Raw genomic sequence first — 27,071 nt, 5'->3', positions numbered from 1 at the left:
GATATACAAACGTCCAATAAGCACATGAAAAGAGGCTCAACATTACTAGTCATTAAGGAAATGCCAATGAAAACCACAATGAGAAGCAACTTCACATCCATTGGGATGGCTAATATCAAAAAAGAGAAAATAACAAGTGTTGGAGAGACCGTAGAAAAATTGTATCCATTGTGCATTGTTGCTAGGAGCGTAAAATGGTGCATCCACTGTGGTAAACAGCTTGGCAGTTCCTCAGAAAGTTAAACATAGAATTGCCATATGATCCATGAATTCCACTTGTAAATATGTGTATGCCCAAAAGAAGGGACAGCAGAAACTCAAACAGATATGTGTATGCCAGTTTTCATAGCAGCATTATTCACAATAGCCAGATGGTAGAAGCAGCCCAAGTGTTCATCAACATATGAATGGGTAAACAAGAAGTGGTACATATACATACAGAGAAATATTATTCAGCCATAAAAACGGATGAAATTTGATAGATGGCATAACATGGCTATACCTTGAAAACCTTTTGCTAAGTGAAATAGGTCAGATAAAAGAAGTCAAATATTGTATGTTTGTATGTATGTATACAATTGTATATATGTATACAATTATATATTGTATAATTGTAGAATATATACAATAATATATACAATTATGTATGTATAATATTGTATGTATGTATACAATTATATATCTTATAATTCCACTTACGTGAGATACCTACAGTGGACAATTCATACATACAGGAAACAGAATAGAGATTACCAGGGGTCAGAGGAGGGAGAAATAGGTGGTAATTGTTTAGTGAGTACAGACTTTCAGTATGTGAGGATGAGAAATTCTGGAGATGCATGGTGGTGATGGGTGCAAAACTGTGAATATACTTAATGTGAAGGATTGTACACTTAAAACTAGTTAAAATGATCAATGTTATGTTGTATATATTTTATCACAATTAATAACTTAAAAAACCTAATAGCATGGATTGTGGATCAGGCAGACACAAGTTAGAAGACCCAAGTCTGAATCTACTGGATGTCTAGGGCATGCTACTTAACCTCTCTGAGCCAGTTTCCTCCTCTCCCCAGGGCTAAACATCTTCCCCAACCCTACTTCATGGCTGGTGGTAAAGATAAGCGGGAAACGTGGGCTGGTGCAGGGGACCCCACAGCGCAGGCCCCAGTGCACGGTCACTAGGTCAGCCTGAAATCAGAGACCCAGGCTGAAAGAAGTGAGCAAGGAAGCCAGTAGGTGAGCAAGGCGTGGAGACTGAGGACTTGTCAGCCTGGAGCAGGAAACATTCCTGGGGAACACAACAGTACTAAGCAGGAAAACAAAATGAAATGAAAAAGAAACTTCCTGCATTAATAAGAGGACAACAAAGTCTATTTATTCTAGGTGAGGTCATTTTTGGGGAAGGATAAAAATGGTGCTTCGTGCAAGGAAGTATCTCTCCAAAAGAGTGGGCTGGCTCAGAAGGATGTGTGCCCCAGGTCACTGGGTTGCATGAGCAGAAATAAGGGGTCCCTGCCCCACACAGGATGGGAAGAGATTGGGCTTGACCAGCTTTAAGGCCCTCACAGTCTCCAGGCCCTAAACATTCTCTGAACTGTTAATCTTGAAATCCAGCAAACAAGGCAGAGCAGAGGGAACACCATTCAGGCAAAACCCCAGTTTCCCACCCCATCTTCCCATCACCTGCATTTACGGAGGTCGGACCATAAAAGCCCTCTGGGGCCACCACCTAGTTAGGAAGTCCAGTGAGCTGTCAGGGTCCTGAGCAGTTTGGGAAGAGGCCCCTGGAATCTTGTGGGCAGCAACATCTGGTGCAATGGCAGCCCGGGGCAGGCCAATGTGTGGGGCAGCCAGCCAGCACCTGCTGTCCAGTACCTGAGGTTGGGAGCACTGGAGAACAGAAGGACAACAGGGCTCAGCCAGGACCCAGGGGTCCATCCAGTCCTCACCCTGTGCACAGGCTGGAACACCTGGTACCTCACTACCTAGCACATAAGCATGGCTAGAGCTCCTTGAGGGGTTGGATGTGCTCAGCACCCTGCTTGGCATGTGGCAAGTGCTGAATGTTATTTCACATTCCCCACCTGTGCCAAGAAACCTTCCCCATCCATCCGAGGCCTGAGCTGTACCCCCACTGGGGTCCCAGGCAGAACACTAGGGGAGTGGGTAGGGGACATGTAGCAGAGGGCAGCTGAGAGGACCCTTTGGACCCTCACTACCACTCTAGAAGAATGGACTCAACAAGGCTGCCAGCCCCCCATGAAGTCCATCTGTTGTCTAAGTCCAATCAGATGCCCAAGAGGGGAATCACCACCCCGAAGGATCAAGGGGCAAGGCCTGTCCAGGGCATCTGTGCTAAGGATCAAGGGGGCAAGACCTGTCCAGGGCATCTTGGAAGTCCCTAAGCTGAACAGGCAGGAGGGACTTCCAGCAAGCAGGAAGCCCCAGCCATTGTTGGCTTTCCTTAGGAGCTGGTGGGTTGGGGTTTGTGTTCCCCAAGCATCAGCATACAGGGGGAATTATAAAAATCAGAGGGAATTCGACCTGCGATGCTGGAAACAGCCAAGCACAGGAAGCCTGAGTCTTGTCCCACTACCTGCTTCTGGGGACTTCTCCAACCTCCAGGGGTCACCCCTGACCAGGAAGCCAGATAGAAAAATACCTGAGCTACTCATAGTCCAGGATTGTAGTGAGGTTGCCAGAAGTGTAGGGGAAGGGCTTTGGAGACCAGAAAGGGCTTCAACATTCTCCTGAAGATTACACACTGCTACTAGTGAATAAGCACAGCGTGTATTCCCACCCAGCAGGAAGAGTGGGAAAGGGAACCAAGACAATTTCTCCAAGGCTTAACACTGGCCCCGTTTCCTACTTTGAGAGCCAGAAGGTGCCTAATGCACAGCCCAGCTTTCCCAAGGCCACCCCAAGACAGACCAAACTGTTCCTGAAAGTGCAGAGACTGTCATATGGCTCTCCAAGTTGTAGAAGGAGCGCTTTTATTGCAGTATTCCAGAATCTTCTCCTTGTGGCCTTAGCTATGGATTGCACTCCGGTCTTGGTAGTCTTGGAAGTTTATGGAGACTGGGTGCGGGTGGTGGCAGAAGATTCTCCAGCCAGGGCTGCAGTACTTGAAGCTCCCCAAACTAAGTGGCAGAGAAGGCAGCAGCAACAGCAAGAAGAGTGCCAAGAAGGGCTCACTATGGCAGTAGCTCCCCAATTTCTGGCTGCTCCTGTGACCCCACCTCACTCTTGGGTCCCTGTGCCAGGGCCCAGGTTGGCTAAGCACAGGCTACCTCTGGCCACTTTCTCTGCTGCCTCCCCCTGTGCCCAGGGGCTGCAACCCTCATGCTCTGTCACCAGTGCACACTGAGGTCCTCCACCTGGAAACTGCCCAGGTCACAGAGACTAGGGTCAGCAGCTGGCTCTGGGAGACTTGCCTCCAGCTACCTGCCTGGCTCTCCCCCTACCCTGGGGGCAGAATTCTCTATTATGATTGATAGGAAGGGTGACATGGTGACTGTGACCTGCAGCTCTGCCCAATGTTCTGCATGTTGACAACACCAGGGGGAGTCATAGGATCTATAGAGGGGGGGTAAGATGAAACCTCTATTTCCCTTACAATAGCCCTGACACTGTCCCTTAAACCCCTCCCCCCCACCCCAGATCCTGCCTTTTTGTTTACTGGAAGAGTTAGCCCAGGTGACGTAGGTGAGGACGTCACTGTGCGTGAGGAGGTCAAGGACTGGGAGGCCAGAATGTTGGCAGCGAGAGGTCATTTGCATGATACTGAGGTCCCCCAGGGGATGGCAGACCTGGAGGGAGATGGAAACTGCAGTGTTACCAGTGTCCTTTGAATGAAGGACATTCTGGTTCTGTACTGCTGTGCACCAGACCACCCCACACTTAGGGACACAGAACAAGGCCCATTTTATTACACTCACAGGTTCTGAGGGTCAGGCACTCGGGCAGAGTGGGGAGGGCTCCACATGTCTGGAGCCCCCAGTGGGAAGGCTTGAGCAGCCCGACATGACTTGAAGGATTGGACACTGGAATTTCTGGAGGCTCCTCCACTCACAAGTGTGGGTTCTAGGGAGGAGAACTCAAAAGCTGGGCTCAGCTGGAACTGTGAATGGAGACTCTGCATGTGGCCTCCTTGTATGACCTGGGCTTCCTCTCAGCATGGTGGCTTAAGGATGTTTGGGCTTTAACAGGTGGCTCAGAGCTCCAAGAGTAAGTATTTTCAGTGAGCAAGTCAGAAATTGTAGTGCCTTTTATGGCACCACCTTGGGAATCACACAGTGTCACTTCCACTGTACTCTATTAATCCAAGCAGTCAATGGGATACAAGAGTCAATGGGAGGGAACACAGGCCCCATCTCTAGGGCAGGAGTGTGAATGAGTTCACATTCCAGTGTCAAAACTGCTGTATGACCAGGGCTTTGAATGGCAGAGAGGGTATAGTGGGTGGAAAAACACGAGCGCAACCAAGTGGGATTCAGAAGTCAAACTATTACTGTAAAACATTTGTAGAGATACCTTAATCAATTTTATTTTCTCCATTTTTGTATGTACAAGAGTGACATATAATTTTAGAAAATTTCTAGCAAGTCTATATGTTCTGGCTCTGTGTTCCTACCCAAATCTCATCTTGAATTATACCTCAAATTGTAACTCACATGTGTTGGGGGAGGGACCTCATAGGAGGTGGTTGAATCATGGGGGTGGTGTGCTGTTCTCATGATAGTGAGTGAGTTCTCACGAGATCTGATGGTTTTGTGAGGGGCTTTCCTCCCTTCATTCTGCATTTCTCCCATTATTCTCCTTCCTGCCATCGTGTGAAGAAGGACGTGTTTGCCTCCCCTTTTGCCATGATTGTAAGTTTCCTGAGGCCTCCCCAGCCACGCTGAACTGTGAGTCAATTAAATCTCTCTTTCTTTTATAAATTGCCCAGTCTTGAGCAGTTCTTTACAGCGGCATGAGAATGGACTAATGCAATAAATTGGTATCAGGTAGTGGGGTGCTGCTATAAAGATACCAAAAGATATGGAAGTGACTTTGGAACTGGGAAACAGGCAGAGGTTGGAACAGTTTGGAGTGCTCACAAAAAGACAGGCAGGATGATGTGGGAAAGTTTGGAACTTCCTAGAGACTAGTTGAATGACTTCGACCAAAATGCTGGTAGTGATATATACGATGAAGTCCAGGCTGAGGTGGTCTCAGATGGAGATAAGTAACTTCTTGGGAACTAGGATAAAGATGTCTCTTGCTATGTTTTAACAAAAAGGCTGGTGGCATTTTGCCCCTGCCCTGGAGATCTGTGGAATTTGGAACTTGAGAGAGATGATTTAGGATATCTGGTGGAAGAAATTTCTAAACAACAAAGGGTTCAAGAGGAAGCAGAGCATAAAAGTTTAGAAAATTTGCAGCCTGAAGATGTGATAGAAATGCAAAACTCATTTTTTGGGGGAAATACAAGCCTGCTGCAGAAATTTGCATAAATAATGAGGAGATGAATGTTAATCATCAAGACAATGGGGAAAATGTCTCCAGGTCATCTCAGAGACCTACAGCAGCTCCTCTCATCACAGGCCCAGAGACCTAGGAGGTAAAAATGGTTTTGTGGGCCAAGCTCATTGGCCCTCACCTCTGCTATGCAGCCTTGGGACACAATGCTCTGCATCTCAGCTGCTTCAGCTCCTGCCATGGCTAAAAGGGGCCAAGGTAGAGCTTGGGCCATTGTTTCAGAGGGTTCAAGCCCCAAGACTTGGAAGTTTGCACATGGTGTTGGGCCTGTGGGTGCAGAGAAGTCAAGAATTGAGGTTTGGGGCCAGACGTGGTGGCTCGCACCTGTAATCCCAGCACTTTGAGAAGCCAAGGCTGGCAGATCACCTGAGGCCAGGAGTTCAAGACCAGCCTGAACAACATGGTGAAACTCTCTGAACTAAAAATACAAAAATTAGCCTGGCATGGTTGCAGGGGCCTGTAATCCCAGCTACTTGGGAGGCTGAAGCAGAGAATCACTTAAACCCAGGAGGTGGAGGTCACGGTGAGCCAAGATCATGCCACTGCACTCCAGCCTGGGTGACACAGTGAGACTCCATGTCAGGAAAAGAAAAAAAAAAGAATTGAGGTTTGGGAATCTCTACCTAGATTTCAGAGGATGTGTGGAAACACCTGGATGACCAGGCAGAAGTTACTGCGAGGGCAGTGCCCTGATGGAACCTCTGTTAGGGCAGTGCAGAAGGGAAAAGTGGGGTTGGAGCTCCTACACAGAGTCCCCATTTGGGCACTGCCTAGTGGAGCTGTGAGAAGAGGACAACTGCCCTTCAAATCCAAAAATGGTAGATCCACTGACAGCTTGCACCTTGTGCCTGGAAAAGCCACAAGCACTCAAAGGCAGCCCAAGAAAGCAGTTGAGAGGAGAGCTGCACCCTGCAAAGTCAAAGGGCCAGAGCTGCCCAAGGCCATGGGAGTCCACATCTTGCACCAGCATGACCTTGGTGTGAGACCTGGAGTCAAAGGAGGTCATTTTGGAACTTTAAGGTTTAATGACTGCCTTGTTGGGTTTCAAACTTCATGGGGCTTGTAGTCCCTTTGTCTTGGCCAATTTCTCCCATTTGGAATGGGTGTATTTACCCAATGCCTGTACTTGCATTGTATCTAGGAAATAACTTTCTTTTGAGTTTACAGGCTCATAAGTGAAGGGACTTGCCTTGTCTCAGATGAGACTTTGAACTTGGACTTTTGGGTTAATGCTGGAATGAGTTAAAATTTTGGCAGCCTGTTGGAAAGGCATGATTGTGTTTTGAAATATGAGGAAATGAGATTTGGGAGGGACCGGGGTGGCATAATATGGCCTGCCTCTGTTTCCCCACCCAAATCTCATCTTGAATTGTAGTCCTAATTGTAATACTCATATGTAGGGGGAGGGACTTAGTGGGAGGTGATCGAATCATGAGGGTGGTTGCCCTGTGCTGTTCTCATGATAGTATAAGTGAGTTCTCAGGCAATTGAATGAGTTTGTGAGGGGCTTTTACCCCCTTCACTCTGCACTTCACTCATTCTTCTCCTTCCTGCCACTCTGTGAAGAAGGACCTGTTTTGCTTCCCTTTCCACCACGATTGTAAGTTTCCCGAGGCCTCCCCAGCCATGCTGAACTGTGAATCAATTAAACCTCTTTCCTTTATAAATTACCCAGTCTCAGGCAGTTCTTTATAGCAGTGTGAGAATGGATTAATACAGTCTAAAATATATCTTTCTTTATATAAGTTAAAAATTACAAGTGATGAAAAGCATTGAGTTGGTTGGTTGTCAGTTTTCCCCCCCTCTTTTGGAGTTGTATTTAGTATAATAGAATATCTTAAATTAGTGTTGTTTTATAATCAATGAAATTGGGTGTACTTCTATGCTGTACTAATATGGGTGTTACTAACATGCTGGGGGCATATTAGGGTTCTCTTGCTCCATGCCTTCCGTGACACTTGTTATTGTTATATTTTAACACTTATACCTAATGATTAAACATCTCCTTGTGGTCTTAATTTGCATTTTCTAATTACTCTAGAGACTTCCTTCGTTCACATGATTTTGGTCGCTAATGGTTCCTCCGAAGTGCCTATTCATGTCTGTATCCATTCTTTGCTTTGGGTGTTCCTCTCTTTCATTAAAAGTATATATCCTGGATACTAATCTTTTATCAATTGCTGCAAGTATCTTCTTTCAGTGTGTGGCTTCCTTTTTCACTCCGTTTGTTGTTTTTTTAATCGAAGTATAAGTTCTTAATTTTAACGCATTTGAACTGTCATTTTCCACCAGGGCCCGAGTCGCGGAGCCCGCCTTCCTGGCAGAGCGCTGCCTGGTCACAGCTGGGGTCTGGGGAGCAGAGGCTGCGGGCGCTCCCGGGGGTTGGGGGGGAGAGCTGGGCGATTTCGGCGGGGGGAGGTGCCGCTCGAGGGGCCGCCAGGCTGCGCGGGGAAGGAGGGCCTGGAGGCCGCGGGGGTCCTCGGCGCAGATTGGAGCCGCAGGCACCGCGCGCAGCCCCCGTCCGCCTCGCCGAGGCCCCGCGGGCCCAGGAGCGCGAGGTCTGGCGCCCAGGACCAGAGGGAGTCGGCGGGAGCAGGCGCCGCCTCCAAAGGACGCCCTCGCCCTCCCGCAGGCGCTGGCTCCAGACCCTGACCAGCCAGCTGGGAGCTGAGCCGGGGTAGGGCCGGGCAGCCCAGAGGATCAGAACGGGGTTTTCTCCCGGGGTTGGGGGTTCTTTGGCCAGCGCCGCCCTCCCCCGCCGGGGCCGCCCACCCGCAAGCCCCGCCCCGAAGGCTGGAGCTTCCCTGGGGATGGGCGAAGCCGAGGCCACGCCCTGAAGGCGGGAGCGGCTTTGGGGCGGGACCTGGCAGCCCTCGGGGCTCCAGCGCCAAGTTCAGAGCCACGCGCTGCTCTTGGCCGGGAGGAGGCTGTGCTGCCCCAGCACCTCTTGCTCCACATCTCCAGAGAGCCCAGGTGAGGCGCGCCCTCCTGTCTGCAGGGACAGAACCGCGAGCAGGCGCGGGCGGCGGGGTCCATCTCACTTCCACTGCCTTTCCCCAGGACAGGGTTGTTGAGTCCTGCCTTTGACTGTGGGGTCCTTTCCTTCCCAATGTCGCCAGCTTCCTCTAGCTCTCTCATGTCGTCTCCGAGTCTCATCCTCGTTTCTGTTCCCTTTCTCCTCTCTCACTTTTTCTCCTCTATCTCTTCTTTATTGTCTTCCTGTTTTCATTTCCTTCCGTGTCAGTCTCTCTCCCTCTCCCTCTTTTCCTTTCTTTCTTTATCCTTCTCCCTCACCTTCCCCCTCTCCCCGCTGTTTTCTCAGCACTCAAGAATTCTGCCTATGATTTTTTTTTTCTCCTAGGGTGACTTTCAGGCTGCAGTTGTTTTCATCCCTCCCTCTGCCCCTCCCGGGGTTTATCGTGTATTGCTCTGTTATTCTCAGCCCAGGCTTGCGCTGGGCAGTAGGGTAAGAACCATGCATCAGCCCCAGATCCTTTCTCCAACAGATTATATCCAAAGATCTGGACGTGTAACCTGTTCACTGCCTTTCCTGGGAAACAAAACAATGCCAAATGATCACATTATACTGAGTTTTTAGAATGAGCTGAAAGAACATACCTGGTTTTAGAGGCAAGGGGTTGATTGAATCCTTTCCTTGACATTTTGCCTTTACTAATAGACACAGACAGCACAGCAGGAAGCTAAGCCATGCAGAAGCATTTAAGGGGAGTTCCCACCCACACCTGCCTTCTGGGCAGGTTATGCAATGCCAGGTGCAGGGGAGGGAGGGGACAGGATTCAGAGCAGGGTTGTGGGAAGACAGTGGGAGGCCAGAGCTTTGCACCTGAAACATCTGAGGGCCCCTGGAAATAAGAAATTAACAGTAAATTTCTAAAATATGTAGTTGCCAATGCCACTGATGTACAGAAATGAACTTACTTAATTACTCCTGAGGGAGACGTTAGGCATTTTATGGCAGTAATTATGGCATTGGAAATTAATGATTTTATGTACATTAAATAGGAGGGCCAAGGGGAAAATATTTCCTGTTAGTGTCAAAGATTGTCATAGATGCATAAAGGACGAACTCTAGAAAATCAAGCCTCATTCATTTTTGAGGGATAAAATAGAACTATATCGAGGCAATTTTTTGTTTCTTGGTTAAAATGTAATCTTATCAGAAATATGTGATTTAATTTTTAATGATATTTATGACACATAATATTTATGTGTTCAAACACACACAAATACATAATATGTATGCACTAAGTTATAAAAGAGCCGTTGTTTGTTTGTAAAGATCTTAATTACCAATAAAGCTTGAAGCTTTTGCTTCTTGGAAATAATTTAACATGATATTGTAGTTTATTATGACCTTTAATGAAAATTCAACTAATTTACTTTTGATTGATACAGAAATGGAAATTTGGCCATAGATAAATCACACAGAATTAAACAGAAATTAAGTATGATGAAGGTACATTGCAGTGTGTTCAGTGAAAGAATTTGCGGCCGGGCGCGGTGGCTCAAGCCTGTGATCCCAGCACTTTGGGAGGCCGAGACGGGCGAATCACGAGGTCAGGAGATCGAGACCATCCTGGCTAACATGGTGAGACCCCGTCTCTACTAAAAATACAAAAAACTAGCCGGGCGTGGTGGCGGGCGCCTGTAGTCCCAGCTACTCGGGAGGCTGAGGCAGGAGAATGGCGTGAACCTGGGAGGCGGAGCTTGCAGTGAGCCGAGATCGCGCCGCTGCACTCCAGCCTGGGTGACACAGCGCGAGACTCCGTCTCAAAAAAAAAAAAAAAAAAAAAAAAAGAATTTGCATGTGCTAGATATTTTGGACAAATTCATAGGTATGTGCGTGGAACTGTGATTTGTGAGGCTCTTTTCTGGTTTAAAAAGTTAAATTGCCTTTTATATCTAATCCCTGATCCCCAATATGTGAGGATTCTCGGGGGAGGGGTAAAAGACTTTGCAAATGATTTAGAATCATCATGTCTGCTTTGCTTGGCAGATTTCTTTTCGGGTATCCAAGAAGTGGCAACTTTTGTTTGAAACATGTAATCACACCAATTATTTTTTTTAAAAAAGGATGAATTTCAATATTTTTAAACTGATCGTTCCTCATTAGTGGTCAGTGTCTCTGTAAGAACATCATTGTCTTTTTATCCTTAGATGATGCTATTGTTGGAACCTGGGAATGTCAAAAGGAGTAGCTGAGGTAAAATCATGGACTTTTTCCCAGAAGGCTGCCAGTGGAATTGGGACCACCGTCTCAGGCTCCACCTTTATTCTCTAGTTGTATTAGGAAAAGAGCTGCTGTTCCTTGTGCTCTTGCTGCCTGGCATGTACAGAGCCCTGTTGAGTCCCGTCCGTGAGTGCCTGAAGTGAAGATCACTGTTCTTGTTTTACTTATGAAGAGATGGAGGCCCAGAGTATTTGTCTGAGGTCAGGCAGGTAGTAGCAGGGCTGATTTGGAACACAAGTCGTGCCCTGGAGCCTGAGTGACCAGGGCTAATTCAGTCCCGTTATGTGACTTCCATGTTGCTGCAGCCCTGGCACATGTAACATCTAAAATATCACTCCACACAGCACCAGCCATTGCCTATTGGCATTGTTTGGCAGAACACTGCTCCCTGTTCTGTGTCCTGGCCATCCTCAGTCATATCCATGGTAGACTCTCCATCTGCACAGCAGGGCCCCATTGAAGCACTGGATTTGCCCTCTGCTTTCACTGGCCCTGCTTCTGCACAGTCTCAGGTATCTGAGTGGGTGATGAGATTGCATCCACCCCTATGAGGGTCCACATGGCCAAGTTATGTTGCACTAGGGCCACTCTCCCTGCTTCCATGGGTACTGGCTGTGTCCGCAGTCTCCTGCACTTAGCTTTCCTGGAATGCAGCAGGCATTGCTGCTAGAGGGGTCCAGGCATAGCTGGCCACAGAGCCTGTAGGGGCTGACCAGGAATTGCTCATCTCCCCAGTGCCACCAGTCAGCCTCTGGGAAAGCCTGTATCACCTTCCGTGTTTAATTTCCTCAGTGCGCCAGAGCCAGGAGAATTCCTGGAAACAGGTGTATTCCCTTTCTTAGGAAACCCCAGGACCTCACAATCCAAATGCAGAAAAGACCCATAGATGATTGTCCTCTGGAATCTTCCAAAAGGGTCTGGAGCTTCTCCAGAGACTAGGGACACCGAAGGATTGGAAGACAGGAGGCATTTTCTGCTGTTGTGTGTTTTAGCTGAAGAGAAAGGCAGATGCAGCAAAGCACTGCATGGGGGAGTTGGGGTTACATGGTGTCTCTGAATAAGATCTGGTGCCTGACCTGCAGCTCAGAACAACTTGAGGCTGGCTAGTTGGCTTGGGTCAGGGAGTGACTTCAGACATCTCAGGAAAAAGAGGTTATCCAGCTGTTTGCCAAGAGTTCTTTCTTCTGTAGGTGTAGTGGGAAGGAGAAAAATGCCCAGGCTGTTTGGTCATTCATTAAACACTGTTGTGCGCTGGTCCCTGAGAGCTCAGGAGTAATGGGAAGGCCGCCATAGGGTGGACTCTATCCCTTTGCACTCTGCGATAAGAAGTGATACCCCTAATGTTTACTGAGACAGGTTTCTTAGCACTTTCTCTATATTCATTCTTCTAATCTTTCCAACAACCCAGTGAAGAAAACACCAAGGTCACCCTCTTTATAGATCAGAAAACAGAGGCCTGGAGAGGACCCACACCTTGCCCAAGGTCACAGGTTGGAGAGAGCAGAGCTGACCCTGGAGCCCGTGCACTTAACATCTATGTGGATGGAAGACTCCAAGGTTACCTGAGACAACCTGGTTAAGGTATAGACAGGTAATGTGGGAGAATGTGGCCAGTGGTTCCCAGATGAGTGAATGATCAGTGTGCGGTCAGGGTCCAGAGATGGATGATAAACTGAGAACCACAAGCTCTTAACACCGTGGGGTATGTGAGGCTTCATCTCCCAGGATGCAGCACCTGCTGAGTTGGGCAATAGGGGATCCTGGTTGATGGCCCAGCTGGGTTGGGAGCCTTGGGGAGATGTGCTCTGTGTTGGTGGGGAAGGCCAGGCATGGTTAGATCCCCTGTAGAAATTGGGGAGCTCAGTTTCAGAAAGTTTCAAAGATCATCACTTGATTTCCGTGATTCACGTGATCTGAGGGCTCTGAAAGTAGTGGGTTAGTCCTGGAATGAAATCTGCTTTTTTTCAAGTAGGAAAGACATGGGGTGGCCATGAGAGACATCTGTGTGGCTCAGAAAGATGTCTTGCTGAGGTCAGAGGGACAAGAGCCAAGGAGGACAAGAGGAGCCCTTCCCAGGACACTCACAATGACAGAGTGACAAGGGCCAGTAAAGAGTGTCAGGGGGCGAGAGCCCGGGTGTGAACTGAGCCTACTGAGGAGAGCTGACGACCACAAAGCATCTTTTCATATCATGTTCAGAGCCAGGAGAATAGGGCTTCATAGATCCATCGCCGTCTAGGGCAGCTGGTGTCTGTGAAGGGGAGGAAGGTGCAGCTGCACTGTGCCCACAGTGGTCTGGACAGAGGAGGATCTGCAGGTGCAAAGGGTGCAGGCCGGTCCTCGGAGGAAAGCAGGAGCCTGGCAGCCCTGGGCTGCTGTGGGTGTGCCTCGGGGCCCTGACCCAGAGAACGCCCTGGCCAGGGCATGGTGTGACCTGGAATGGTATTTCCTCATCTGAGGTGCTGTCTGAGAGGTGTTGAAGTTGAAGCCTGGAGGTGGATGAGACTCAAATCTGATGTTAGCCCTGGGAAAGATCATAGAGTAAGAAAAAGACTGTGAGTCTGTAGGCAAAGGAGAGACGGGCATGAGGAGCTGGCGGGGGCTCCCTGGGGACAAGTCATGCCAGACTCACGTCATTTTCCACCTTACAGGTCTTCAGTCTGGCCCTTGTTCTGTCGGGGTTCTGGAGGACATCCTGTGCCCTGGCCTCTCTGACCTTACTCCATGCGGTGCTGATGCAGCGACAGCAGTGACCCTCGCAGGTCCTGGGTGGGATGAAAGGTCCCCAGATAGTTCCCAGTTTCATCTCCTCATTTTCTCCATCCTCCTGCTCCTTCTTATTAAGATCTGGATGTTAACATTGGAAGCTGGGTGGGATATTTAATTCAGCAGTTCGCGGTGTCCAGATCCACAATGGTCTCTAAAAGCTGAGATGCTGCCCCCAGTTTATCAGGATGGCATTTGGCAGATTGGAGATAAGTGCACCTGAACTGAGACACGTAGCTTCCCCCATATGGTTTTTATGAAAATGAAATGAACAAGGTGCCTTATTTCATTTATTAATACTATTGTTTGTCATGTCGACACTTACGTAGCCGATAAATGGTGACTCCTGTTCTCATACCCTGAAGCATCCTGATGGCAAATGTTCCATCCTGCTGTAAAGGAGATTGGCTTCATCCCATTAGTCATACATGGGAAGGTCTGGGATGGACTGGAGAGACAGCTTAGCCCGAGCCCATTTTACAGATGGAAACCTGAGGCTCAGAGAGGTTGAGTGCTTTGCTTGGGGTCACAGAGAGGAGTGATGTTTCTGCCTCTGCCTCTTTGGGAGACACCGGCTGACATTAATCTCTGACGTCAGGCACCACCTCTGAGGAATCCACTCAAAAAGGGCATCAGGAGTGGTGCAGAGCCTGCTGCAGCGTGTGGTTTGCATCCTCTCCATGCGACAAAGGACCTGGACTTCCAGAAGTCACACAGGGTGGTTTGCAGGGCAAGGCGGGGTGGCGATGTTCCACAGGAGCTGGGCAAAAGCTTGTGACAAAAGGGCACGCTGAGGTTTTATGTTCACTTTTCTTGCTTTCTCTCTGATTTATCCTGTGCTTTCACTCTGTGAGAGGGTTGGCCTCTCTGTCTCATCTCCTTGAGAGCTCCTGCAGGAAGTGACTGGACACAGGTACATCCTTTCATGGGTGGGCAGGAAGCAGGGAGAGGAAGAAGCTGATTTGGCCCAGGTTATATTTATGCATAGCAAGCCATGGAGGCCCCATTGAATAAGGCTCTCATCCACTCCTAGATTCTCCCTGAACCCTGGGATAAATATTTTCTAAGGATGAAAATTCTGGAATGCTGAGTGGGGTCTGGCTTTGCCAGTACCACTCACCAGCGATGGGGGCACTTGGAAGAACTTGAGTTCTGGTTTCCAGAACTTGAGGGTGGGGCTGGTGAGGGTGGGTAGGGATGAAGGCATCCCAGCTGGCTGATGCCACTTCCCCATGGGTGGCACCTTCACATGTGGTCACTGCATGTCTTGCCTTCTACACCATGGGCACTTCCAGGGTGAGGCTGAAAGCTGGTCCACCCATGGGTGTCCAGTTTGGCACAGGCAGACAGTTCACAAACCTCTGACAGGGGAGCAGAGGAGAAGCGAGTGGATTCATGTGTGGGGAGAACCAAGAGTGAGCACTTCTGGTGAGTGGAGATGAGGTTACACATGCTGTCTCTAGGGGCAGGGCCAGGTGGTCAGGTGACTGCCCCCTAGTGTGCGGGTGGGGGCCAGGCACAGCCAGACCCATCCTGCCAAGCCTGCATGTGCATTGCTCCAACGTTTGTCCTTCTGTGCACCTATGCCTGCAGAGCCCCTGTCCCCAGGTGCCTGAAGTGGCCCGGCACTCCTGAGGGTCAGGAGAGAAAATGAGTATGGCAACTAGCAAGGAAGGAAAACTGCCCTCAACCAGGGTGCAAGCACAGTCGAATTAAGTCAGAGCTGGCAGGTGGAAGCCCTGTGTGCTCTGTGAATGTGGCAGCTGCTGCTAGATGCTGACAGGTGCAGGGGCAGAGCTGAGCCAGCGCCTCTGGGTGGCAGCCGTATGTGGGGTGTGTGTGTGTGTGTGTGTGTGTGTGTGTGTTCCGTGAGAGAGTCCTGGAGGCATAGCGCTCCAAGCTGAGGTGAGTTGTCACATCCATAGCAATCAGGATTCTTTGGATGCAAACCACAGCGACGGACTCTGGCCAACTTTGTCAAGAAGGAATTAATTAGAAGGTTATGGTGGCAGGTAGATCACAGTATCAGAGGGAGAACTGGAGAAATAAGCTCAAAAAAGACCAGGATTGAGCTATTCAGAGAGTTCCAGTACCAGGCACACATAAGCAGCTTCTCAAACTGAAACTGGGTTTGGTTAGGAAGGATGCTGAGTAGCATAAAACAGAACCAAGCCATCTGACTGTTCTTGTCATAGAGATTGTGTATTCCTCCTTTCCTGACAGCTGGTTTAAAAACCTGGGCAAAGGGGGACCCTGCAGTCCACCCCACTCTTCCTGAGATGCCCTGTGGGGGCTGCAGAGATAGATCAGACACAGGCTGTCTCTTCCCCACGAACCAACAGAATAAATGAATGACTGTCTTCCCTAAGAGATATGGTCTGCCTCCCTGTGGCTAGACCATGTGGTCTTACCCGTAAACAGTCCTCACACTCTCGATTTACGTCTAACCCACTCTTGTCACTGCCTGGCATTCGTGTGTGCTGTTCTCCCTGCTCTCTCTCTTGTCTTTGTATCTGTCTGCCCTTTGGAGGCCTCCTGCCTCTTCCAGGAGGGCCTCTCATTATTCTGGTGCCCAGAATTAGAAAGTATATGGGGTACACGCTGTGGTGTGCTGGTAAGTGTTTAACAACTGGTTCTCAGCATGTAGCTCCAACATGAATTTTGGGTGATATTTTCATTTACAATAAAGTGTAAGACGAAAGTGGAACAATGAACATATGTCAGAACTTCACTTGTTTGTCAGTGATCTAAATAACTTCTTTCGTAAATCATATAATAGTTTCAGAATACTAGAAGAATAGTCCCTCAGCTTTTTGTGAGCTATTCACAATATAACAGCTATCGACAAGACAACAATTTCAGTTTAATCTGCATTATTGACAATTTTTTCCCATTACTTTCTTAAGTCCAGACACTGAACAAAACAAGAAATCAAGCCTTGATTTATATCATTTCCATAAATGATCCCATTCTGACTGACTTCCTGATTTATGGCCACTCACGATATCCCTAGATGTGGTGTGAGGAGGAGTGGACAGTGGCAAGCTCCCGCACCGGCAGGCAGAGCGGCGTCCACAGCGTAGGCAACGGGAATGTGTAGTAGAATGCCTAGGAAGTGATGGGTTCTGACTATGTATTACTTGTGTTTTTAATAAAATTTCTATGACTGTAAGTTTGTATAATTTAGTTTTGAATAATGTCTGAGTTAAAACAGCTAACTCAAAACATTCCTGATCATCTCACAAGCCAATGTGAGCTGGCTCCAGCACACCACTGGCCACATGCCAAGAAAATCAAGTTGCAGGCAGAGAGGAAAACATTCAGACAGAGTTGCATGACTGTGTCCTCTCAGTTTCCTCAGGGGGTGAGCTTTATTAAGTGCCACAGTAACAGATCCTGTCATTGGTTCAATCAACAACCATTTCTAACCCCATCTCACTTGGTTTTCCTGCACTGCAGAGGTTGGGAAGCTGAATCCATGTTTCCCAGACTCCTTTGCATCCAGGGTGCAGGCCTTTGGCATAGATCCCCACAAGCAGCCAGGTACATCACCCAGCCCTGGATGTGCAGTCGAGTCCCATGAGCTGAAGTCTTTGGCAGGCAGGTGATGTCTGTCATTCACAGTGGCAGGGACATCTGGTCTTGTGGGGTGGCTGTGGTGGAGTTTGTAGGAGTTTGATCCCTTGTGATAGGTGCTGATACCAGCAGAGTTTCTACTAGACAGTGCCAGGGCATGGTTAGGCTTTTTTCTCTGGCTATCCTGACCCTTGGAGAGCACCCAAACTTGGTCTGTGTCTCTCACAGAGATTTAATGAGCTGCATGATACCCTTTAATAAGTTCCTTTCTGTTTAAACTACCTGGGTAGAGGTTGCTGTCTGCAGCTAGGAAGCCCTGATTGCTGGAACCTAAGGGATGTGAGAAATCACTGTGGAGTGTCAAGGTAACCAGGGATCTGCTCCTGGGACCTATTAATCCACCTCTTTTAGAAGGAGTCCGCAGTCCTGTTTGTGTTTGAATATTCATGAATGTTAGAAGAGCAGCTTAGTCTGGGTATGGCTATGGCTGACAGAAGTATCAGGCTATTGCACAGTTGATTATTAGATCTGCATTTTTTACCCTTTAGCTTGTCAAAATAATGTCTAAAAATCCAGATTGATCACAAGAGATGCATCATAATGCCACATAAAGATATCACTCGGTGCCTTATGGTATTTAGGACCGTAGAGGCCACCTGGTCCAGCCGCCTCATTTTGCAGCTGAGCAAGGTCTTTGAAGGACAGGGACCTGTCCAAGGCCCTCTCTAAACACTGAAGCTGAGACTCATACCCGAGCGTCTTAACTTTTGCCCACCCCACGCTGTTTCTCAGTCTTAACCAGCAAGCTTTCCTTGTTATTTTGGTTTGTCTTATGTCTAGGTTTGATTTGGCAGCACGTTTCAACATCTGGTGAAGGCGTGGGAATAAAACAGTGTAGGTGGGTGGAACACCTAAGAGCGGAATGTTTGGTGTTCTCTTAGGGTATACTGGGCAAGGCCTGCTGGGCTGTCCTTCCTCACCCTGCTGCCTGCGTTTATTCAGTTAAGAAAGTGGCACATTTTGTGTCTTTGAGAATGCAAGTATTTTAGTTAGGAGAGTGATGTTCCGTCTACGGAAGACTTTGCCTGTCTCCATCATAGGCTTGGAGAGGGTGTCCCGTGTCCCAGCAGCATGGCTCTATATAGTCATTGATTCTTTTGTTTACTTCTCCATGTCCTTCATTTTGTTCCTGTCCCTTGACCACAAAGAAATAAATGAACATTCCTGAGGCACTGACATGGGCCGGGCGAGGTGGGAGCCTCCTTCTGGATATTATTATCCTGTTTAAATGCATTATTTTCCCACTCATTTCACGATTGCCCAATATTCAGAGAAGTTACATTACGCAGCTGAAGCTCCATAATAAGTGCATGGAGGTGAGATTCGAACCCACGTCTTTCCCGTTCTACTTTTTGTGCCTTTCTGTTTTATTTTGCTTCTTGGTATTCCTGTGTATTATTAATAGTCTGAAGCTTGGTAATAGATGCAATAGTCATTACAGTAAAGCAAATACGGTATCGTGCTCTCTGAAGGATAACAGGGACATTTTTGTTTAATTGCTATTTTGATTGTTCTTTTAAGAGTGTTCTCGAGGAAGGAAAACAGAGGGAAAGACCAGCAAAGCTCACTGTGTCTAACTTTTGCCATATGCATGGACCTAATTTCTCACTTGCCAAGCAATACAGGCTTTATTTTTGAGACTCCTTGAGGGTGGCTGAGTTCTGCATGCTTGCTGGGGTTGGAAAAATCTGGTGTGATGGGGGTCAGTGGCTCCATGACATGCCAAGGCGGAGTAAGCCACAGAGCTCAGTCTGCCATAGGTGTGGCCTCTTTCCTTCCTCACATCTGTGTCAACACCTGGCAGGAGGTGCCTGATTCCAGTGGGGAATGAAGCAGCCTCTGCCCATCCCTCCCACCCATCAAGAGCCTTGGACACACATGAGGTAGAACCGCCAGATGGTGGCTGCCAGGGGAGTGTGTCCACCTCTTACTTGGGCCAGGCGTGTGGCAGCTCACTGCGGCAGGCGTCCCGTGGGCGAGGTCGGTGCTCTGCTGATGTCTTTGATATTTTTCTTTATCTGGCCTAGTCTGAAACCAGTACTTTCCCCTGCCTGTGACCCCTGACTTCATTTGCAAAGTTTTGTCATGCACTTTCTGAAATTTTCATGACAGAGAGCGCTGGAGAAATTTGGGGCAGTGATAGAGACGGAAGAAGGTTTTTAGCTGGGAATCTTTATGCATTTTCTTTGTTTTCTCCTTCTCTTTATTTTTTTTCTTGACCTATGCTTCACACTGGTCTCTGTCTTCTCCATGCTCAGAAAACAGAGGAGGCTTGAGCTTCCAGCAAAGACCTTGCCACATATTACTGGAGACAGGCCGGGGCACGGCAGGGGTGGGTGGGGAGGGCCAACAGGAGAGTGTCCCTCCCCTGAGCGTCACTGGCTCTGTTCTCGGCCAGTTACTCTTTGTCTACACATTTTAGGTTCTCTTCCTGCATTCAAGCATGGGCAAGGCCAGGGCTGCTATTTCAGGACTGCGTCCAGCCCTGAAGTTTTCTCTGGGCCTCCACAGGGGACCTTCCTGCTCTGAATTCCACATGCATCCTCCAGGCCACGCCGCAGGCCACACTGCACACTCACCCTACTCTCCAGCCGTTTCCAACTACTTAGAATTCAGTTTTGAGAGTCACCAGTCTTATGTAGTCTGGAGCCTGGCACATAGTAGGTGCTTTGTGCATGTTTACTGAGCGAATGAACAGAAAATGAAATGCACTTTGCCTAAAAGCTGATCTGATCTGATCTGAGTGCCCAGGCACCCTTCTTCCGAAGCTCTCCTTTTGTTCCTGTGGCCCAGGGAATGCTCAGTTCCAGGCTTGGCAGAGGTGAGGTCTCTCTAGGCGGCGTGAAACAGACTGTGAAGCCCCTATGAGAAATAGCCCGCCCGCTGGGCAGGCCCCTCCGCTCCCAGGAGACTCCAGCCAGAGCACTCCAGTGTGGGGGCTAGGACTCCTCTTTTCCAAGGGAGAGTAGACAGCAGGGGGAATTCACCTCCGAATTATTTCCTGGAGCAGTTACGAAAGTAGCATCTCTGAAGTCACAGAGCCTTCAGCTCCACTGGGCTGTGAAAATCCCTTACAGAATTCTGACCCCAACCAAGCAGAAAAGGGCACCGCCCCCTTTAAAACAGTTGACTGCAGAACAATACAAAATGCTAAAATAAGACTAGTTTGAAAATATTGGAAAGTTAAGAAAAAACTCCCCCAAATTCCAATACTAGCATCATCATAGAATATAGCATATTACATATATAGCATATTATATGGTGTATTATGTATACATTCTGTGTATACTATATGTTATATAGTGTACGTACATAGTATAAATTATTTTTCACATACGTATTGTTTTGGTATGTTTTCTTTCATGTTTCTGTTTATTTGGTAGATAGGCTTTTTTCCTGTTTTGTTTTACAACATGTTTATATCTGACACTAACATTGTATTATAAACGTTTTTTTCCCATACTTTATAGCCACACTTAAAACATCAATCATTTATTTCTAAAAACAGTCAGGTCCATTTTATTTTGGCTTCTGGATCCTGCCCCTCCCCGAGCACTCTCCCACTGCAGAACTGTGTTAGGCTCAGTTCCCCAGAGAGCCCTCAGGTTCTCCACACCGCAGGCCCCATGCAAGCTTCTTGTGAACCCTGGGCAGCCCCTTCTGGGTCCTCAGAGCTCAGTTTAGATGCCACCATTGCCTGTTTGCAACACTGGCACATGTGCAGGTCCCTGTGTTCTGTACAGCTGAACTCAGGACTGCCTCATCACCACTGTCACTACCGCACCTTGCACAGGACCTGCATGCCGGGTGCTCTCAGCGAATGCTTGTGGAATGAACGGAAGAGGGAATCAATGAACAAATGACCTGGTGGTCATTTTCTGTTTCCTCCTGGGGTTTTTCCTTTGGTGTATGCATTTTGTGTGTGTGTGCATAGAATAGGTAACACCAAATCTATAATCTTTTTGTCCTTTTGCCTCCTCAGCATTTGATCATAAGCATAGTGAGCATCACTGTCCAAGGCTGCACAGTGCTTCGTCTTGCATATGCATCCTGCTTTGTTCACCATGTCTCTGGAGTTACTCATTTACTTGCTTGTTGCTTTCACCACTATAAACCACCACTGTAAACCATGATCAGCATTTGATCATAAGCATAGCGAGCATCACTGTCCAAGGCTGCACAGTGCTTCGCATTGCATATGCGTCCTGCTTTGTTCACCATGTCTCTGGAGTTACGCATTTACTTGCTTGTTGCTTTCACTACTATAAACCATACTTCATTTCCTTCTCCTGTTAGGCAGATCTGACCCCTCAGCCTGCCTCTCCTAGCCATGGTCAGACTGTTGTTAGTCCAGCGCCTGAGGGAAGGTACTTTTGGAGTTCCGGGCCCTTGTGTGACCCCCACCCTTAAGGTGACTCTTGGCACCCACAGGCCAATCAGCTGTATTCTCAGAGAGCTCTGAGAATACAGGCTGGTGGGCTATTCCCTAAGGAAAAACTGGGTGGGTTCTCACTGGGGTTGGAACTAGGGTCAAGGGGAGATAAGGAAATGGGAAGAGGCTGGATGCCCTTGGTGGGGTGACTCTTGGCACCCACAGGCCAATCAGCTGTATTCTCAGAGCTCTCTGAGTGGGCTGGTGGGCTATTCCCTAAGGAAAAACTGGGTGGGTTCTCACTGGGGTTGGAACTCGGGTCAAGGGGAGATAAGGAAATGGGAAGAGGCTGGATGCCCTTGGTGGGGCTTCATAGTTTGATCTTACTTCAGAGTTGGAAAGCAAAGCACACCCTTCAGCCAAAGCTAGTGGTTTCCCCACCTGCGCCTGAGCTGTGGACTGGGCAGGGCCAAGTGCCTGGTAGGGAGCACAGGGTAGGAGCAGGAGGTGGAGAAGCTAGAAGGCAGGCTGCAGTCGGCTCGTCGCCCTTCTCACCATGCGGATGTCTCCTCCCTTGGCCCTGTGGGAATATGGAGGGCTCACATTCTCCTCTCTGTGCAGGAGCAGGTCATAGGCCACACTCTTTGGGAGGACAAAGTTGACTTCTTTCTAACAGTTGCTGTCCTGTCATTCATTCACTCATTCATTCAGCAAAGGCTTCCTGAGCTCCCGTCCTGTTGCATGCATGATTAAGTACTGCAGATGTGAAGGTGAATTGACATATTTGTTTCTTAGAGTTTGCCTTCTAGCAGACCACAAACAAGTAAATACAATGTTGCACGTGGTGCATGCAGGCCTTTGGTGCCCAGGACAGTGGTGGCATGGAGGAGGGAGTGTTGTCTGTGTCTGAGAGCACTGGGGAAGCCTCAAGGGGAGGCTGTGCCTGAGGTGCATTTTGGAATGAGTTCACAGGTATGGTGGGAATAAAGCCGTCCACATGTACTTGGGAGTTGGGGGAAGAGTGGGGACACATGACTCTCACAAGAAGCATGGCTCTGAGAAAATCGGAGACCATACAGAAGCTGACAGGGAATGTGATGTGGACAAAGGGGCCGCCAGGCCGGAAGGCAGGTCTGGTAACCCGAGGAGCAATGGGTTGACATTAGGGTCAGGACAGAGAGGGCTGCGTGAGGAGCAAAGACCATGAAGCCCATGATCCTCCAACACATCGGCCCTAATGCTGCGGCCTCCCTGTGCCCTCAACACTCAGCCAGGGCCAGAGGGAGCTTGAGCATGGAGCAGGGGCTGAGGGCACGTGGCTTCCTCATGATGGAGTCTACTTGTTGACAGATGACCCAGAAACTTCTGGAGGACCCCCAAGGCCCTAACATAGTCCCCAGAGCAGGCTCTTTCCATTCACCTCCAGACTGTCCATTTCATGCTGGTTAATCCCCAGGAACCACTTCTGACAGGGGAATCCTGCATTTCTCTCTACTGAGCTGTAGGGGCTGCTGCCCTTGGGCATTTTCAGCAGAGACCCCTGTCCCCACTCTGCCTCAGGGAGGTGGGCCCTGGAGGACGGTGCCATCCATGCTCCTTGTCTCCTCAGACGTGGTGTGGTCAGCACACCCATCCCACAGACCGCGGAGGAGGCCTGAGTGTCAGGGTCCTGTCTGATGCCAGCTCATGATGCACTGTGCCTGAGTGATGGATGCCCATCTCACTGCCTGTCACTTCCTCTCTCTGCAGGGCCCTGTGGCCGAGTGTGTCCAGCCCAGTGTCACAGGGAGCTTCCACATCTCATGGCTCCTTGCTGGGCCAAGCCCTCCAGAACCCCAAACCCGCAAAGACTGATGGCTGCCAGAGTGGCCACCTTGCTTATCCTGTGGCCCCAGCCCTGGTGATCACCATGGCAGCTGGGAAGGGAGTCCCGTTGAGCCCATCGGCTGAAAACAGATGGCGACTTAGCGAACCTGAGCTGGGCCGGGGCCGCAAGCCAGTGCTGCTGGAGAAGACAAACCGCCTGGGCCCTGAGGCTGCTGTGGGCAGGGCGGGCCGGGATGTGGGCAGTGTGGAGCTGGCACTGTTGGCAGCCCCAGGCAAGCCCCTACCTGGCAAGCCACTGCCCCTGAAGGCGTGTGGGGAGCAGAGTCAGAGCGCCTTCACAGAGCTGCCGAGGATGAAGGACTGGCAGGTGGATCCTCAGGCCCAGGAGAGGGAGCACGATGACCCCACAGGCCAGCCTGGCATCCTGCAGCTGACCCAGGACGTCCCCAGAGGCCCAGCCGGCAGCAAAGTCTTCTCTGTGTGGCCCAGCAGAGCACGAGGTGAGCAGAGAAGCGCCTTTAGCAAACCAACCAAGCGACCAGCAGAGAGGCCTGGGCCAACCTCAGTCTTCCCTGCAGGGGAATGTGCAGACACCCTGGGGGAGCTGTCTGGACTCCTCAACACCGCAGACCTCGCTTGTTGGGGTCGACTTTCAACTCCCAAGCTTTTGGTTGGTGATTTCTGGAACTTGCAAGCATTGCCACAGAATGCTCCACTCTGCAGCACTTTCCTGGGTGCCCCCACACTGTGGCTGGAGCACACCCAGGCCCAGGTGCCCCCACCCTCGTCATCCTCCACCACTTCCTGGGCCCTCCTGCCACCCACCCTCACCTCCCTGGGCTTGTCCACCCAGAACTGGTGTGCAAAGTGCAACCTGTCCTTCCGCCTGACGTCCGACCTGGTCTTCCACATGCGGTCCCACCACAAAAAGGAGCATGCAGGGCCTGATACACATTCTCAGAAGCAGAGAGAAGAGGCCCTCGCCTGCCCTGTGTGCCAGGAGCACTTCCGGGAGCGCCACCACCTCTCCCGGCACATGACTTCTCACAGCTAGCAGGTGGCCGCAGAGTGACCTGCTGGGTGCGGCAGTCAGCCTTTGGCAGAAGGGGGCTCCCTGGGCCTGCCTGGAGGGGGATGTCATGGTCCTTTGCAGAGCTGCCACCTTTGACATTCATAGATAAACAGCTCAGGCATAATTTGAAAAAGCCACACCTGCATGATGTGTTCTGAGGGAAATGAAGTCCTGAAATAAAGTGATGGGCTTTGCAAATCCAGGGTAAAGGCCCTAACAGGCACAGAGAGCGGGGGCGACTCCTGGCACACATCATGGGCTTTGGAGGCACCCAAGCCTGGATTCCAATCTGGGCTCTTTCACATACCAGCTGTGACCCCGGACAAAGAGCTTTAACCTGCTGAGTCCCCATTTTCTCGTCTGTGAAGTGGAGATGATAACACTGTGTGTTAGGCTGGCATTCAGGTCACATGAAAGGCGTGCGGAAAGTGGCCAGCATTCTGCCTGCAGACCCTGAGCACTGAGTCAACGAGGTTTGTGATGATGTCTGTACTAGTCAGCTATTATCATTAACAAGATCTCCATGGCATACAAGCTAAAGCATCTGTCTCAGTCATGAGTCTGTGGGTTGGCTCAGGTTAAGCTGAGCTTGGCTGGGCTTGGCAGCAAGTCTCAGATTTGATCAAGTCATGTTCGTTTTCGTCTTCGGCTGGTGGGCTACCCAGAGCGGGCATGCTTCTTTCGCAGTTATGCCAAGAACACAAGAGGGCGAGTCTAACAAGCACACTTGAAGCCTCTGCTTGGATTGCATTGCCAACGTCCTCTCAGCCCATACAAGTGGCAGAACCAGGCCCAATACTGAGGAGTGGAAAAGTGTAGGCTGCCCTTGATGAAGCTGTGACACGGGAGTGAGCATCCATCCCCTCCACAGGAGGGTGAAGAATTGGGATAGGTAATTCCAGCCAACACCTGGTCCATAGTTCTTTACATTGTGAGTATATGAGTAGAGGGAAATAGAACCCCCTCCCCACCACCTACACACATGCCCTTTTACCTTCCAAGAATAGGACATGTGCAAAAACTAGGCTTCCAGATTGTGAAGCTGGGGAGCATTCTAGGTACCGTTTATTATCTGCTGCATTTCAGTCAGTAGCTATTGTAGGTACCCGCATCGGCCCTTGTTCCTAAGGATGTGTGGAGCCCAGGCTGTACTCTTTGACATTGCACAGGTCAGTCTGCGTGAAAGCCCTTTGTGGGGAGTTTCCAAGCCAGTGTCATTTTTGCACTGGTTTTCACCTCACTGTCAGATACTGTTCTTTGGATGTGCAGTTTCCAGCCCTCCAATGAGCCCCCAGCACAGAGCTCAGGCTTGTGGCTGGGAATAAGCCAGGGTGAGCAGGTGGGGATCTCAGCCAGCCTCCCAGACTGCACCTCTTCTCTTGCTCTCCTCTGTCCACCCTTCCAGGCAGCAGCACTCCCACCTGGCTGCTCTGATGTCCTCGCTGCCTCCATTCCTGCCTCTCACCATGCACCCATCCATTGCCCACATGCACACAACCAGATCATCTTCTGAACGTGTAACTCAGATGATGCCTCCAACCCTGTGGCTGCCCTTCACACTTACAGGCCTAAGGACCCCGCAGGCCCCAGCAGGACCTGCCAGCTGCTTCACAAACAAGTCCTTGCCTGTTGTTAATTGCAAACACTCATTTCACGTCCCTGTGTGCCACGCAATAGCATAAGCACTGGAAGAATACAGATGTTATAGTGAATCCTATCATAGCCCTGGGAGGCAAGAGCTGTTTCCTTTCCATTTCTACAATGAGTCAATTGCAGATGATGCTATAACACTTCCAGTGTTTCTGACACTCCCCTGAAGCTATGCCTGCTACCTTCATGGGCTGAGCTTGCCCTTATGAGGCCCACAGGTGGCAGTGGGCAGAGGGCACCCCGCGATACCACCTCGCTGCTGTTCTGCTGTCTGCTCCCGTGTTCTGACCGCAGCTCTCATGCCGTTTCTCAAGCCTGGGCTTCATTCAGCATTTTCTGTCTAGCTCTTCGTGGTGCCGCTCCTGCTGTGGTTCCACAGGGCTGCTTCTCACAGGTCAGCTCCTTAGAGGAGTCTCCCAGATTCCCTGTAAAGCAGCCCTGCAGCCTCTGTCACTCCCAGCCGCATCACCCTGTTGCTTCCTTCACAGCATGTCTCACCATCTGCGACCATCTTTCTGTTTGTTGTCTTGTTGATTTGCTGCAGCCACACTGTCAGCTCCTTAGGGGTAGAGATTGGTTTGTTTACTGTGCATCCCTGGTGCCCAGAACAGGGCATGGCGTACTGTTGGTGCATAATAAATATTGTGGAAATAATTTCTGTGTGAGAAGCTGGGTCTGAATATGTGTGCAATCTTCCTTTGGCTGTGGAGGGTCGCAGGAGGCTGCCATGTAGCTGGAAGCCTCCATGTGTACTGAGCTTCCTTCACCTACGCTGTCTCCCTGGCCTGGCAAGGGATTGAGTGAGTGGATCCATTTCCATTCATTTATTCAGCAACCCTGGGCACTTTGAGCTGAGCCTCAAAGACAAGTATGTGCTGGTGATTTGGTGATGCAGGCAGGGGAGCAGTGGCTGAGGAGAAAGATCAGTCCAGAGTCTGCAATTGTGTCAGGGTGTGAGGAGGAGATGGAGGGGC

General features: G+C 49.6%; 1 protein-coding gene across 6 annotated transcripts; it reads left to right on the top strand.

Annotated features, from left to right (window-relative positions):
* The first annotated feature begins 8,379 nt into the window (after positions 1 to 8,379).
* On the top strand, positions 8,380 to 26,751 carry ZNF488 (zinc finger protein 488). Of its 6 annotated transcripts, none has more exons than XM_025397856.1 (3): positions 8,380 to 8,496; positions 12,183 to 12,355; positions 23,298 to 26,751. In XM_025397856.1, the coding sequence occupies exon 3, from the start codon at positions 23,458 to 23,460 to the stop codon at positions 24,427 to 24,429; it is 972 nt and encodes a 323-aa protein (XP_025253641.1). In that variant the 5' UTR covers positions 8,380 to 8,496; positions 12,183 to 12,355; positions 23,298 to 23,457; the 3' UTR covers positions 24,430 to 26,751. The 6 variants fall into 6 exon arrangements, with proteins under 6 accessions (XP_025253641.1, XP_025253640.1, XP_025253638.1 ...); XM_025397855.1 differs by lacking the exon at positions 12,183 to 12,355 and adding an exon at positions 10,702 to 10,747; XM_025397853.1 differs by lacking the exon at positions 12,183 to 12,355 and adding an exon at positions 8,885 to 8,989 and having other exon boundaries at positions 8,386 to 8,496.
* The last annotated feature ends 320 nt before the right edge of the window (positions 26,752 to 27,071 follow it).

The sequence above is a fragment of the Theropithecus gelada genome, chromosome 9 (genome assembly GCF_003255815.1).
Source record: "Theropithecus gelada isolate Dixy chromosome 9, Tgel_1.0, whole genome shotgun sequence".
NCBI lineage: Eukaryota > Metazoa > Chordata > Mammalia > Primates > Cercopithecidae > Theropithecus > Theropithecus gelada.
Note: the sequence above shows the minus strand (reverse complement) of the source record. Positions and strands in the feature narration are given on the sequence as shown.

Bases quoted from the DNA above. Each gene is read 5' to 3' on its own strand.
- ZNF488 (XM_025397856.1), top strand. From the start codon at position 23,458: ATGGCAGCTGGGAAGGGAGTCCCGTTGAGCCCATCGGCTGAAAACAGA.